The sequence below is a fragment of the Papio anubis genome, chromosome 3 (genome assembly GCF_008728515.1).
Source record: "Papio anubis isolate 15944 chromosome 3, Panubis1.0, whole genome shotgun sequence".
In the NCBI taxonomy this organism is placed as follows: domain Eukaryota; kingdom Metazoa; phylum Chordata; class Mammalia; order Primates; family Cercopithecidae; genus Papio; species Papio anubis.
This window is the reverse complement of record NC_044978.1, coordinates 144,823,389-144,839,733: the sequence shown is the minus strand read 5'-3', so window position 1 is coordinate 144,839,733 and position 16,345 is coordinate 144,823,389. Positions and strand designations below refer to the sequence as shown.

Genomic DNA, 16,345 nt, shown 5'->3' with positions numbered 1-16,345 from the left:
GCTTTCTTTCATGCATAAGAAGTCCGTGTTTTAAAGTACTGTTTTATGACATCAGAAATCAGCGAGGGGAAAGGGCATGGTTCCTAACCTCCTTTGCTTCCAGAACTAAATCGTGATGCAGTGATTTAAGTGGCCTCTCTAACCACCATGTGCCCATGACCTGCATGAAATCGCTATGAAACCTCAACAGGCGTTAGCACTTTAAAGAAAGGTGACTTCCTGGGTAGTAAGGTGATTTTACTGTGCACTACATTTATGTTCTTTAATTGGCCTCAGATCCATCCCAGAATCAGCAGGTATCAAATCCAATGCACAGTTCAGAAGACGTGAAGCCAAAAACCCTCCCACTGGATAAAAGCATTAACCATCAGATCGAGTCTCCCAGTGAAAGGCGGAAGTGAGTAACCAGACACGATGGTTGTGGGATTCCCTTTTTGAAAAATTCATTAACTTAGAAGGGGGAAGAATGAAAAATGTGAGATGGCAAGATGACAGCCATATTTTTGTGCTTTCTCTCCATTAAATCTTATTGACAAGATAGTCAACATAACTGGAAGTTTGGGGCAGTCTTTCTGGCAAGTGAATATGTACTCTGAATTTATCGAGTTGTAACAGGCAAAGTTATATTTTTAGCCCACAAATTTAAACATTGGAAAGCAGGTGCAGGCCTGTTGTGTTTGTAATTGATTTGAGTTAAATCACCTCAAAGTCTGTGGACAAAGTTTCGTTCAAGAAAAAAATGTTACTCTCTCATTATTATGCTCTCCCTTAAGGTAACTACCTGGGTCGTATTTTAATTTTGTAAGAAAGTATTTTTGACAATAATAGTTTCTATCATGTTTGAACCATTTCATTATAGTAGGCACCCTGTTGAAGAGTTTACATATATTTATCTCCTCTTTATCTATTAACTCACTGAACCCTTCCAATAACTTTATGAGATTGTTCCTGCCATTTTACAGACAACGAAATTGAGGCTCAGGGAAGTTAAATAACGTGTCCAGATTATTTAACTGATTAAGTAAGTAGTAGAGGAATTCAAAATGAACCCTCAGTTTCACAGTAAGATCACATTTGAGCCAGAGATACCTTATAATCACAATGTTTAAAATGTTGTAACATTCATAGTACTGTAACCAGTCATTCTACCTAGAGCCAGACCACCTCCATTCGGATTTTGGCTTGGTCACTTACCAACATTGGACCTTGAGCATATTACTTAATCTTCCTCTGCCTCATTTACAAAATGGGAATGACAATAGTCCCTACCTCACAGGGTTTTGTGCCTGGCTAATAGTAAGTGCAGGTGATGAAGATGATGATGATGATGATGATGATGATGATGATGATGATGATGATAACTTGTTTTGTAAGAGAAAAATATTTATTTATTGCCTTATATTTTCTTGTTACATTTTCCTTTACCCCAATGCAATATTTGAACCATTTCCTCTGTTTCTTTTATGTCTATCCAGTTTTATTTCTATTTGTCTATGTGACACTCGAATCAATAGAAGTTAAAATTGCCTGGAAGTAATCACTATTGTTATTGATTATTGCAGTGATGTTTAATCTTTTTTTAAGCATTGGTACTTACACTTTAGGGTGTTACATGAAAATGTGATATTTGAAGAAGACAAGCTTTCGCTGGCAAGGGAGGTTTGGGTGGGAAGCAGGGTCAGGGAGTTCTGCTGAAAGCGGAAGACAGGTGGACTCACACGCTGTTCGCTTCCGTGTTGGTATTTTTCTTTCCCTTGTTCTTTTCTGTGTTCTACCCCTTTCTTTACAAATGATATTCACTTTTAAAAGCAAGAGCCCAGAACTGATGGCTTAATCACAGGCAGGGCTCACGTACAACCGTTCTGGTAGCTTCTAGCTGGGAGCCATTCTGACTTGTTGATGCCTACGATATACCAGTTGTTACATGTTTTGAACATGACCCTTCATCACACATACCCATAATGAATTTGTTGATAAGGGAAGTCACTGAAAAGAGCTCCTTTAAGGTCTGCCCTTCATCTCTGGGCTCTCCTTGAAGATCTCCCCTGGATCCCTCCTCATCTTTCCCCTTCCACAGAATCCATCATTTTTATATCTAAGTAGCATGCCAAAGCAGTTTGGCAAGCAACTTAAAAAACAACCTGGCAATTTTAGCTAACGAAGAAATTAACTAAAAATAAAGATTATAAAAATATTCTGTCTTTTCTGTTCAGCAATGCCAGCATGCCAACCTGGTTTTGATTTTATGTAGTTAATACATGTACAATTCTTGCTAGACATTATTAGTATTTTTGTTCATTTAAAAAATAAAATACTGCCAGGAAACGCTGTGGTCTTTGATTTGGTTGTCAAGAAAGTTTCATTTTATTTTATTTTCCTAATCTAAAATGTCTTTTTTAAATGGAGTTTGGCTTCTCTTTACTTGTCATAATTTCTGACTCCTTTACCACATTACAGGAAAAGTCCCCGAGAGCACTTCCAGGCTGGGCCTTTCTCTCCCTGTTCTCCCACCCCTCCCGGTCAGTCACCAAACAGGTACAAGAGGTCAGCAGGCCTTTCTGAGGCTGCTTTGTTGTGACTAGAGCTTGCCAAGCATCATTTCAACTGAATTAGTGCTTGCCAAATGATTTTGAGGGATGCGTCCATCCACATCTCTTCCTACACACACACACAGGCAAGAGGAAAGAGAACATTGTTCATCTGCCTGCAGATTTATCAGCTGCAATAGAAAAAGTCAGGCCTGTGACACTGGTGCCGCTATGGCCACAGGGCTTTAATTACATTGTGTGGAACCTCCAATTTAATAATAAAATCCACCAGACAATTGCTGGGCTCCAAAGCTGGCGCCTTTCCCTCCAAGAGGCCTCAGCCCTTCTAGGCAGGATCCGCTCGTGGCTCTTACAGAGAACCAGGCGGAGGCTGACAAACGAAACTTCATCCTTCTAACCTACTCCAGCTCTCTAATGATGACTTCTGGACATTAACGGGGCCCCATGATATTTTAAAAAGCTGCCTGAATTCCCGTTCCCTGGAGAGACAAATTACTGAGTACTCAGAGATTTTCTTTGATGTAGAAATTTCATTTAACTATTGGATAAAAGGGAAATACTAATAAATAGCATTTGGTTAGGGGAACTCTTCCTCTTTTCTACTGTCTTCCTTTCTGTTTCTCCTGTCCCTCTGTATCCTGCTGGTTTTCAAATGATATTGCATATTTTTAAATTCCTTGTGTAATTCCAAGAGTGTCTCAGACATCTGGCATCATTGCAATACGATCTTAGTTGTACAAAAGCTGCCTTTCAGAGGACAGCTGTCTAGTTTCAGATGGGTTGCTGATGGTGTCCTCTGACCTGGTTTTGCTCTGCTGGTTTGGTTCCAGTCCATTGCTGGGCACTGTACTGGATGCTGCAGGGGTACAGAGAGGAGGTAGATTCAGTCCTGCCCTCAATAGGCTTACAGTTTAGAGAGAAGGCAAGTGCCTTCATTCACAGAGTGTTTGCACTGGAAGAAGTCGTAGAGATAATCTGGTCCAATCCTTTCCTATTAAAAGGTTGGTGACAGAGCAAACATTAAATCTCACCTCTCTGGGCCCTCTGCCTAGTCTGCTGTATCACAGGTGATTATTTTCAAACAAAAATGTTGTTTTCTTAGTAAATAAAAAGAAATGCTGTAGTGGACCAGTGAATCACTTACAGGAAATTTAAAAGCAACATTGAAACCTCAGCAAAGTGAAACTCAGTTATCTTTTAGGACTTATAAAAAAGTATGATAAATATATTGAATCATTCTGAGGCATTTGAATAGACTACAGCACAAACTTCTTGAAACAAATAGCCTAATAATTTAAACACACGCACCAGATTCAGTACCACAGTGGAGACCTAGTATATTTAGTCTGGCAGTTGTTTGCCATTTATATCTAATGTTGAATCTCCAATTCATCATCAGTTCTGTCATTCTCATTTTATTCATGATATAGGCATCTTAAAAATCCATGTTTTCATTTTTGCATGAGGTTACATGTCTGTGTGTTTGACCAGGTATTCTAAACTGAAGTTTTATTGTGACGTATATTTTTAAACCTAGGTCTATAAGTGGAAAGAAGCTATGCTCTTCCTGTGGGCTTCCTTTGGGTAAAGGAGCTGCGATGATCATCGAGACCCTCAATCTCTATTTTCACATCCAGTGTTTCAGGGTACGTACTTACTGCTTTTCTCTCCAGACACAATTTCGTGATGTCTTTTGGCATTGTTCTGTGCTGAGAAATGCCTCTTAGAAATTCTGGAGGGCTTTGTCTGTGAGGTCTCCCTGTCTGGGTTGTATAGACGTGTGGTTGGATTCCATCCTTCAGAAGGAAGGTCTCCTATCACGAATCCCTCTGGGATGTCAGATTAGAAGAAGCAGAAAGGTTTGTGCAGTTTGTCCTTACAAAACAGTTTTTGTTGCTAAAGAACATATACTTCAGCAAGAGGCTGAGAATGGGACGCTGGGGAGGATGATGCTCTTCCAAATCTTTTAGGGCCATGTGGATTTATTTGGAATGTAATGTCTATGCTGTTTCTTAAACTCTTATGACTTAACGTGAAACGGTTTTAGTCTTTGACCTAGTGGAAAATTGTCTGTCAATTCAGTGGCTAGTTAGAAAATTGTAGGTCTCAGAATGAATGTGTCTGTAATCTTAGATTAAATATCACTCCTTCAAAAAAGCTGCCCTGCCCACCCAGATTAAGTTGCCTTTGTTACAGGTCCTTATAGAACCTTTCTTGGTCCTTATTACTGATTATCGAATTATTTAAATATTATCTCCTCTAATAAACTGAAACTCCGTAAGGGCAGGGACCATATCTGTCTTGCTTACCACTCTTTCCTCTCTACCTAGCAGAGTAGGTGTCAATAAATATTTTTAGGTGAATGAATTAGTAAATAAATGGAAAATGAGGCCTAGATTCTAGTCCCAGATCTCTTGGTAATAAGTAGATGAGTTAACCAGTTATACCTGATTTATTATGAAATTTATAAGCTGGACTGTATCAGCATATCCTGTCTTTATTTTCCACTCATGGACACATTTCAAAATAATATGTAATTTTTGAAGGCAAACCCTCTGTCTCTGAGGAGGAGTCATTTCTTGGTCTGCATAATGCTGACATACTTTCTTTTCCCTTCTTGAATTTTCTCTTATTTCTTGTTGGTAGTTTCCTTGGCTATGAAGTAAAGTTGCCTGGGTTTAAAATAACTCCCACTTTGCTGATAAGCTAAGAGAAAGTCAGTGAAGTTGTCCCCAAATTATTAATTTAATAATACCAGTAATCACTTGAAAGCAAGATTTGTCATAGGCAAAACACAACATAGATACTTATTTTAGATTTCATTTATCAAAAGTATTAGAATGAGACCACAGTTTCCTAAGTTTTATTTTATTTCTATAGAGAACCATTCCACAAAGGACAAGCAAAAATATTCTCATTGTAAAGATTAAGCTAGATAATGTATGTCCTAAATTGTCTAGGGATGTTTTGAGGCTCAAGGAATATGCTTTTTAAGATTTGTAGTTATGCCAAGAAATATGTTTCAACACTGCATTCTATTCTCAGAAACTTTATCAGGGCTAGAAATGAGCAAGGTGGTAAGGGCTCTTTGCAGATTCTCAAGGGTCAAGAAACTTGCCTTCGTAACTCTCAAGGCCTTTATTCACTCTAATCATTCACTTCCTGGAGCTGGCCTGACACTTTAAGGTACATCCCCTCTTGGATGTATTCCCCACTCTTGCAACGTAGAGGCAGCTTATAACATGATTTGGATGAAGCCTCACTCTGTCCCAGCTCACCTTAGAGCATGAATTAGGGGCTAGATCCTGGTCCTCCTGCAAGAGGTTGGCACCCAGACCAACTTCCACTGCCCTTTGTACCCTTCTGGTACAAACTCCAAGTATATCCTACAGTCTCCTTCTGTACTCAGCCTGTGTTGGTGGAAATTCCCAGTGGGTTTGTTGCTCTGAATATCATTGCCTTTAATGTGGAAATATAAAATGGAACAGTTGGCTGGGCACGGTGGCTCACGCCTGTAATCCCAGCACTTTGGGAGGCCGAGGAAGGCAGATCACCTGAGGTCAGAAGTTTGAGGCCAGCCTGGCCAACATGGTGAAACCCCATCTCTACTAAAAATACAGAAAAATTACCCAGGCGTGGTGGCACACACCTGTAATCCCATCTACATAGGAGGCTGAGGCAGAAGAATTGCTTGAGCCCAGGAGGTGGAGGTTGCGGTGAGCTGAGATCATGCCACCGCACTCCAGCCTGGCCGACAGAGCGAGACACTGTCTTAAAAAATAAATAAATAAATAAAATTTAAAAATGGAACAGCTACTTCCTAGAAATTTTGATCTGGTAGAACTTAGCAACAATGCTGGCAAGCCTTTAAAGATTATTGATGGACACGTTTCAATTGATAACTCGTGGATTAAAGCCACTAGGGTTTAATGCATTTGAAATGGTTCTTCCATTTTGATTGAGAAATGGTGTATGATAGAGGTTAAGAGGCTAGGCTTTAGAGTCAACCTGCTACCACTTATCAGCTTCACAACCTTGGGACAAGTCAACGAACGTCTCTGAACCAGTGTCCTTCTCTGTAAAATGCAAGGAATTAAGGTAAAATGCTAACCGTATATTTGCTTTTGCTATAAGTTGACACTGGTGCAGCATCTTACACATAATAGATGCTCCACAAATGTGGTGATTGTAGTAGGGATTGTTGTGCTATTCACATAAACAGTAACTAAACATTATAAAGAAACAATTCCTTATGCATCTTATGATGTCTGTTCTTTTTACCCTATAGTGTGGAATTTGTAAAGGCCAGCTTGGAGATGCAGTGAGTGGGACTGATGTTAGGATTCGAAATGGTCTTCTGAACTGTAATGATTGCTACATGCGATCCAGAAGTAAGTACTGGGGAGAATGCCTCATGATGACCTAGTGTAATCATATGTCTTCCTTAGGACCCAATTTAGAAATTCAAATATTTTTCCCCAGCCATTGGCACTCTACTCTGAGAGAAAGGTTTTTTAACATCTAGGTTTAAAAAAAAAAAAAAGATAGTGAAATAACCATTTATTTACCACTCGTTTCTTCCTGGAAGTTTACTGCTACAATGTGGACCGATTCTTTTTATCCTGAAGTGCATCAGCACACTAGCAGGTCGAAACATTGCCTGAGCTCACTACAGAGATTTTGGTGCGATAGAAAGGAGATGTAAGGTCTGTCAAACGCTGCTCACTTGTTCAGGCATGTCTTTAGACAACTGGCACCGTTTGGGGATGGTTAAATATGGAGAGTGGCTCTCCACCGTTTATCAGATCGAGCACCAACTCATCAATGTGTGCACGCCCTACATTCAGGAGTTTCATTATGTCATATGTGTTCCCAACTGAATGGAAAGTTCCTTGAGAGGCAGCAATGATGGGTGGTTCTACTTCTCTGTGGATTCTTCCCCACCTCCTATCTCTACAATACCTTAGTAACAATATGCGCTTAACAAATTATTTGCTGCCTTAGTAAGTGAGAAGCCTGCTTTCCCATCTTGCATCCGGGCCTCCTACTGTGGAAGGTTCATGTTAGTTTGCAGGGCAGCAGGGGGTGCTGTTGCCTAGCCGCTGTTTAGAAAATCTGAAAATGGCCAGTGGCTTGCCTCGGAATGTTTCCTCATTCTCCATCATGAGTACAGTCCTTCTGGTGGGTCACCTAGACAGCAGAAGACCTTTTAGTGCAGATTCATCAGTCAGAAACTCTTTTAAAAAATTGGAGTGAAGATAGGGAGTGTGAAACTCAAGAATTTGACTATTTCTCAAAGTGAAGTCACGTTTTTACTGCCTTTTTACATGGATCTCAAATCTCTGCATGACTGAAAACTTTAAGAATAAAAATTGAAAGTAATTTGTTTTATAGCTATAGATTTAGTAAATTCAGTTAAATGTATGCCTATTAATAAAATGATGGGAATTAAAAATTTAATCAAACCCAGGTAGTTTAGATCTATAATAAATACTTGACTTGAGATCAAAACAGTTCCAACTTAGAGCCGCTACTATCAAACTGGACTATTTATATCATGCATGATATTAATTTTTATACCATATATATATTAAAATACATAAATAGTATACCATATATCATAAATATATACACACAAATGAACACATATAATACATGTATAATAGGTAATAATTATACGTATATTACTTAAACTGGACTTTTGCTTTTATATGCTAACGAGGAAAACTAAACTCTTTTCTCCCAGATTTCAATGTAATTTTTCCTATGGTCTTCTTTTTTTTTTTTTTTTTTTTTTGAGACGGAGTCTCGCTCTGTCGCCCAGGCTGGAGTGCAGTGGCCGGATCTCAGCTCACTGCAAGCTCCGCCTCCCGGGTTCCCGCCATTCTCCTGCCTCAGCCTCCCGAGTAGCTGGGACTACAGACGCCCGCCACCTCGCCCGGCTAGTTTTTTGTATTTTTTTAGTAGAGACGGGGTTTCACCGTGTTAGCCAGGATGGTCTTGATCTCCTGACCTTGTGATCCGCCCGTCTCGGCCTCCCAAAGTGCTGGGATTACAGGCTTGAGCCACCGCGCCCGGCCTTTCCTATGGTCTTCTATAGATTGTTCTTTTTCTCTACCTCAGTGAACCTCAGTGAACCAGCTGAATATAATTTATGGAACCAGAAGAGGGCACTGTTAGGTTGAAGGACTGCTCAAAAAGATTTGAAAAGTGCTGTAGATCTGAGTTTGTTTCATAATTTCAAGTGCTTGAAGGATGCCAACAGAACAAACGTGAACCCCCCTCTGGGTGACAGTGACCTCTTTTTGTCTAGATATTTTTAAATTGAGAGGTTGGGTGATTCATTGTCATTTCTTTTGGAAATTAGCTTTTTAATTCAAGACCAGGAATTTTTCTCTTAAGTATGCAAATATAAAGGGCATTAACTGCTTTCAATTTCAAAACCATGGAGTTCCTGTAATGAGCTGAAAAATAAGAAAGTGATTTGGAGGTAGGCCACAAAAATGATTTTTTCTTTATTTTATATTTTAAATGTAGTGTTTTACCAGGATTTACTAGAGAAAACAAGGCCCATTGTTTTCTCTGCCTAGATACTTCTATAGACATTCAATGAATAAATAAAAGTTATAGATGATATAAGGTTAGAAAAATTGAATTGTTCAGAAAGACACCAAATTAAAAGTGCAACTCTCCATTGTAATCACTTTCCAATCATTTCTTGGGGTGGGGCAGAATATATGTTTGTACATGTGTATGCAAACACACTTGCACACATGTACACACAGAGATACATATAAGTATGATGTATCTACCTGGATTTGTGTTGGTTTTTATTTCACAAAGGTGATGATCATATATATAGTCATGGTGTTCTGTACTTTGTTTCTGTTGCTGTCATTTTGAACTTAATGATACATCTTGGCAATTTTTCCAGATAACATGCTGTATCTCCTTTTTCTTTTTAATGACTTTTAAATAGCTGCATGCAATCCCATTGTGTGGACTTATAGTTTAAAACTAATTCTCTATGAATGGACACTTTGGTGGTTTCCCATTTTTTAATATTATTTTTAAGTGAACATCTTTGTGCATATATCTTGATGAATATTTCAAAGCATCTCCATAGGATAGATTCTGAGCAGTAGCACAGCTGGCTTAAAAGGCATGTGCTTTTTAAATTTTCAGACATCTTGCCTAATTATCATTCAGAAAAGTGCACTCTCCCTGCAAAATGTATGAGAGACCCCCCTTTTTTTCCTCTAAGACTGTATCAGCTCTGGATATCGTCAAACATTAAAAATTTCCACTCTGCTTGGTGGGGGAAAAACACCGTATTGCTGTATTTCCGTAATTATGAGTTTGAACATCTTTTCATATGTTTATTTACTATTTACATTTCCTTTTCTGTAAAGTGCTTCCCTATCCTTTACCGGTTCTTCTATTTGGCACCTGATTTGTATGAGTTCTTTGCAAATTAAAGAAATTTGCCCTTTGTTATATTTGCTGCATATTGCGGTTAGTAGTTTTCCCACTCTGTGATTTATTTTCATACAAAAGATTTTCATTTTATGTAATTAAATATATATATATTTAATACATATAAAATAAATATATGTTTCTTTTTTGGATTATAGGTTTCTTAGGATAACTCTCATTATTTAAAGTGTATAAATTTAGCTGAGATTTCTTCTAGAATATTTTTTTTCTTCTTCACATGTAAATATGTCATAATCAGGATTGTATTTGGGGGTAAAAAATGAGGTTGATATCTGGCCTGATTTTTTTTCCAATTAGCCAATTGTATGAATATCACTGAATGAATAATCCCTCTTTTTCTCACTAATTTGAAATGCTAGCTTTCTCATAAACTAAGTTCCCATATATATTTAGGTCTATTTCTGGATATTTTATTATGTTTTATTAACCTATTTATTCTCCATTACTGAATGTTTTTAATTATTGTAGCTTCATAATATGTTTTAATATTGGGTAACAATGGTCACTTTCTTTCCAATTATTTTTTCCAAAATTTTCCTAACTGTTCTCCCATGTTCATTTTTCCAGATAACATTAGTATCTTTAGGCTAATTTCAATTAAGTTAACACGTGACAGAGAGAATGACCAGCACATCTGAGAATACTGTTTATTTCTCTGCTGATGTCCTAATAAATAAATATACCTTAGGAATGAATAGGTAGAGGGGATTATAATTCAGTTGAGAAGTATAAATATGCTTGAATTGGTCAAATATATCCAAGATGCAATAAAAGAGTCAGAATGGGAAAAAAATGGCTAAAAACCATTTTTCTTTCCTTTTTAAAATTTGATTTAAATTGAGAAGAGTGGAGATGGATAGATGTGAGGGGTGGTTTACATCATAGGCATTCTGAGTGAAACAAAATAATTTCATTTTGTGGAATAATAAAACCTGAATATATAATCCTATTTCTCCAAGTAACTAGTCACATTTAAATGAAATTTTTCTCTTGAAGGGAAAAATAGCATGCCAGCATATTAAAATGCAATTCCTAAAAGCAATGTAAACAGTTTTTAAGTTCATATGTAAATGGGAATGGAAGTGCAAAACAAATGACCTGTCATGCATCCAGCCGTCACATGTTTAACTTGTGCCATTTGTGCTTGGGTGTTGGGTGACTGTGTCTTTGTACATGGTGTTCTGTTCCATCATTCACTCTCGCAAAAGCATTTAATGCAAACTCCCTGGGGTCTTTTCAGATGTTGCAATTGCCTCATCACAACAGTAGTGCCTAAAAAGGAGAAATCCTGTGAAGGTTTCAGCAGAAAATACGGAACCCAAACGATCCTTTCTAGATAGGATTGCCAGATAAAATATAAGATACCTAGTGGAATTTTTTTTATCCAAGTTAAAGTTGGATTTCACATAAACAATACATTTTTTTAAGTATGTGTATGTCCCAAATATTGCATGCTCTGGATTTAGCATAAGTATGTCCCAAATATCAGATAGGATATGCTTATACTGAAAAGTTCTGTGTTGCTTATCTGAAATTATATTGTACTGGGTGTTGTGTATTTATACTTGCTGAATCTAGCAATCTTATTTCTAGATCATATGTCAAATTCCCCATATTACAATGTACTTATTCTTAGAGAAATCAAAACCTAAGGAAACTGAGAAAAAAGAGATTATTTTCTTGCTTATTTGCCCCAGATGACAAGGTAGAAAACTTGATGGAGATGCTTCGGTTTAGGGGCAATCCAGAGCATTTGATCAAACTTCACGGTGCATGTGAATCACCTGTGCACGGCATTAAATGGGTCTGGCATGCGACTCAAGAGCCTGGATTTCAAACAGACTCCAGGTGATGCCAATACTACTTGTCCTGGGGCCACACTTCAAGTAGCAGGATGGGAGAAGTTTCCAGTCCCCAGCAAGAGGAGACTGTGGTAAAGGCAGTTGCTCATTAGGGAGGTTTTAAAATGTCTGAAGCGAGAAATGTTGCCTGACCACCCTTGTTTGTGTTGTTGTTTGTTTTAATCACAGGTGCTGGGCAGCCTACAACATTGTGACATGGTTTTCAAGCTTCCGGATCACTCACCATTTCTTTATTGAGGGTGTCCCCTGGCAACTGCTTAATGAAATCCCAAGTTCAGGGGCTTCTCAGCATTTACCTAATTTCTGAAAGGCTCTTCTGAAAGGTGGTATCTGTTCTTTTGTAGCACAGTGTTTGTGTTTTTCCTGTTTATTGTTTTGGGTTTTTTTTTTTTTTTTTTTTTGCATTTGCACAGTATACACAAAAGAATATGGGGTTGTAATGATCCTGAATAGCTCAAAAAAGGTTTTAGCATGGTCAAACAGGCTTATGGTTTAAACTGTATTATTCTCTTCTTTGGGAATTAGCTAAATGATGCAATAAACCTGTTTTGTTTTAGAATTTCTAGGAATTAAACACTTTATGTTTACAAATTGAGTTGCAGAAAGTGCAAGACATGCCAAGTTGAGACACACAGTCTTCTAAGACTGGAGGATAAATTTAATGCATTTCAGAAACTAAACATCACAGCAAGCTCTATCTCTGAGCTATAATTTGTTTTTAATACAAAGACACTAGTTTGATAATATATACTGTAATCCTGAAACATTTGTGTTACTTACCTTTGGAGGTAGAAATTATACCAATAAATTATTGCACCGTTAGTATTAGATTTTGTGTACCTTGGAAGTTATGTCATTAATATAGGCTGGTTCATCAAATAAAGCAAAACCTTGCAATATCAGCTAGATTTACACTCTGGGACATTGCCCGAAGGTAGGAAGAAAGCAGAGGGAAATATTTCAGTCATCATTTCCAAAGTCATTATCAAAATCTGTGAGGAAGTTTAATCTTCCAAAGAGTCAATGTCAGACATCAGGCCTCTGTTGCCTGCTTCTCTCGAGACACTAGATTAGGAGTCTTCAATAAGAGACTTAACATGAGGCATATGGAAGATGAGGCACCGAGATAAGTTCATCATTAGGTGTGAGCACTGCTCACCCTTGCTGGCAAGTTCTCCTTAAGGGCCTGAAGCACAGGTGTCCAAAGAAAAGCATTAAGTCCATCTTAATAGAATCCACGTAGTGTATGATGTGGTCAGCCCCTGGTCTGTGATCAGCAAGAACCTACAGCACAGATTATGCCCCGCCCACTTCAATGAATACCGACTCTCCTCCACTCTCCATCGCTTTTTTTACTATCAAGAACTCCGGACCTTGCCTGTGGAGAAGTTTAGAGAGGAACTCTTGTGGAGAGCTGTGTTTATTTTCTGCCCTGTGCGATGAGTTTCAGCTGGCCAAGAAAGGAGTCAAGTTATTAAAAAGCATCACAATGTAGATCTCCAGGCTGGGTTTTTTGTTTTTTGTTTTTAAGACTGGGGAAAGGGGGACTATTTATTCTGCCTTAAATCAATGGCAAATAAGTCAAGATGACATTTTGTGAATGTAGACTGTGGATACACTCCTAGTAGATTGATGTAGTCATAAAAGGGGGTCAAGTAGATGTTTTTCTGTTATGTAAGCAATAATTTTTCCGTGTCTTATTGAGTATGGCTAGCGATTATTTATTACATGCTAGATGGGTTCCTTGCATGTGGGTTCCATATAGGTGCAGAAATTTCCTCAGCCACTGGAGGGATTTCGACCATATTTGTCATTTGGATGAGCTGTTATTAGATTGAAATGTACACATCATTTCATTAAAAATTGTGCCTTAGAAAATGCAAAGCTGTTGCACATAGTGACAAATTATGGATGCAGTACATTGAAGAAAGATGAAGTCACTTCCAGGTTTCCAAGACTTCTCATGGAGGTGTTTGCTGTTTTACAGGAAAAAATAAAAATAAAAAAAGAGAAAAAAGGAAAAAATTAAAAAGAAAAATTGTTTTGAAAATGTACAGATCAAGTCCAATATTTTGATTATTCACTGCATGTTTTATTAAATATTTTGATAATGTGGATGTTTACACTTTGCATGATATTAGAGTACCACCAGTAATGCACAAACATGTACAATATGGTCATTCATAATGGATTTTTATAGAATACCTTTTACATGTGCAACTCCATCCGTTATGTAAGGATTACATGAATATTGCACATTCTCTTCTAGTTTCACAAACCCATTTATACATATTTCTTAGTGAGGCTCATTGTACATGTATTGAAGCTAGAATCGAGTCAAGAAAAATAAAGCCCCATTCTCCAACTGCAAAATGTGCTTTCCCATAATGAACACTAGTCACCAGCACAGAATCATCTCCAACATTTACTAAATTCTAATTGCCAACTGTTTCTATTTCTATTTGATTTAGATTTCATTTGGAGTCTGTTCCATGGCAGCTTAGGCAGACTAGATCTTGTTTTTTCCAATGCATCGTAATGAGCATGATCTATTTCTTTTCAAATAATCTTTGAGATCCCAGGAAAAAAAAATGCTCTGCTCCATTGAGCTATAATGTAAATGTGTTTGTTTAAAAAACAGATGAGGCAAGTGAGTGATTTATTGTTCCTGAAGAAGTATGTCTGATTTTTTTTCTCATACTCCAAAAGCTAGTCCCTACTCTTTAATAAAAATCATGGGTAACTTTTTGTTTTTCACTAGCGAACTTCCATGATATTTTCTTTCTATGTAGTGTGATTAATGCAATACATATTATAGTTATCTATACACAGTGTAAGATTTAACAAACTGAAATGATCCACCTGATATGTGAGTCCGTCCAAAAGATGTTACTGCTCTGGGTGGGCCAATGTTCTATATCGGTTATACTAACTTTCATTTAAAATATTTATTCTAAAATGCCTCTGAGAAACAGTAAAAAATAAAAACAACAAGTTGTCTAAAATGCAACAGCTTTTATAGTAAATGTACATTTATAAATAAAATACTCAAATCAACTCTGTATTCCATTAATTATTTTTGGAGGGGTGGCAGTTAGTTTTCTTACATGGGAAAGAGAGACTCAAGCTTTCTCTTGTAGCATTTGGTCCAGGGTTACATAGACAGATGATGGCAATGCTGCATGTTTGCATATACCTATTGATGCATAGTTGAGGTCAGCTATTGAAGGCAAACCAAACTCACTGGCTGGTTTAGGGGTCACTGAGGAATTGCCTTCTATGGAAGGGTTTAAGCTCCTGGAGATGAGACACACAATAACCAGCAGAGACCATGCAAATGCCAGTGAATTTGTCTGAAACAACCAAATAATGGTCAGCGTGCAGCACTGGCTAGACAAAAACAAGGCAAACTTCTTTTTTTCTTTTTTTTTTTTTTGAGACAGGGTCTCACTCTGTTGCCCAGAATGGAGTACAGTGGCGCAATCTCAGCTCACTGCAGCCTCGACCTCCCAGGCTCAGGTGATTCTCCCACTTCAGCTTCCCAAGTAGCTGGGATTACAGGCATGTGCCACCACACCCAGCTAGTTTTTTGTATTTTCAGTAGAGACAGGGTTTCTCCATGTTGCCCATGTTGGTCTTGAACTCCTGGGCTCAAGTAATCCACCCACATCCATCTCCCAAAGTGCTGGGATTACAGGCATGAGCCATCGCACCCAGCCAAGGCAAACTTTTTGAAGTCCCTGTATTCTGCCAGTTTCCCCAGCACTGCCCCAGTGTTCCCCACTTATTATGTATGTGAGGTGTGTTTACTAAGGCCCTTTTCCTCAGGTGTGGAGCCAGGAAATCTGCTGTGAAAAAGTAGCATCCCGCTGACACTGTTGGCTCTCTGAAGTACACATGTATTCTGCCTTGCACTCTGTTCCAAATTTGAAGGTGGTGGCAATACCAAGCAAATCCCCTGAAATTTTCAATTGCTTTAACATGATACTTTTTTTTACAAAGTTTTGCTCTTGTTGCCCAGGCTGGAGTGCAGTGGTGTGATCTCAGCTCACTGCAGCCTCCGCCTCCCATGTTCAAGCGATTCTCCTGCCTCAGCCTCCTGAGTAGCTGGGATTACAGCCACCCACCACCACGCCCAGCTAATTTTTTGTATTTTTAGGAGAAATGAGGTTTCATCATGTTGGCCAGGCTGATCTCAAACTCCTGACCTCAGGTGATCTGCCTGCCTCGGCCTCCCAAAGTGTTGGGATTACAGGCGTGAGCCACGCGCCAGGCCAAAATGTGCTATTCTAATTGCCACCATGCATTGTCTTCTTTTTGCAGAGTTTGATGGACAGTTAGTAGTTGCTGCTGTTTGCATGGAAAAGTGGATTCTTCTCATAAGAGAGTTTTAGTAGCTATCAGGTGAACTTAATATTTTCATTGTTATTTAAATGA

General features: G+C 38.2%; 1 protein-coding gene across 24 annotated transcripts in view; it reads left to right on the top strand.

Moving 5' to 3' along the window:
- The window catches only part of LIMCH1 (LIM and calponin homology domains 1), a 341,748-nt gene extending 326,783 nt beyond the window's left edge, over positions 1-14,965 (top strand). For 9 of the 24 annotated variants that reach the window (XM_009206726.4, XM_017958654.3, XM_021938402.2 and 6 more), the window contains 5 exons: positions 277-397; positions 2,458-2,544; positions 4,087-4,195; positions 6,838-6,940; positions 12,077-14,965. In XM_009206726.4, coding sequence (XP_009204990.3) covers positions 277-397; positions 2,458-2,544; positions 4,087-4,195; positions 6,838-6,940; positions 12,077-12,102 — 446 coding nt within the window. In that variant the 3' untranslated portion in view covers positions 12,103-14,965. The remainder of the gene's footprint in view (positions 1-276; positions 398-2,457; positions 2,545-4,086; positions 4,196-6,837; positions 6,941-12,076) is intronic. The other 15 variants (XM_021938405.2, XM_009206746.3, XM_009206748.3 and 12 more) reach the window with 2 other exon arrangements.
- Positions 14,966-16,345: the final 1,380 nt, after the last annotated feature.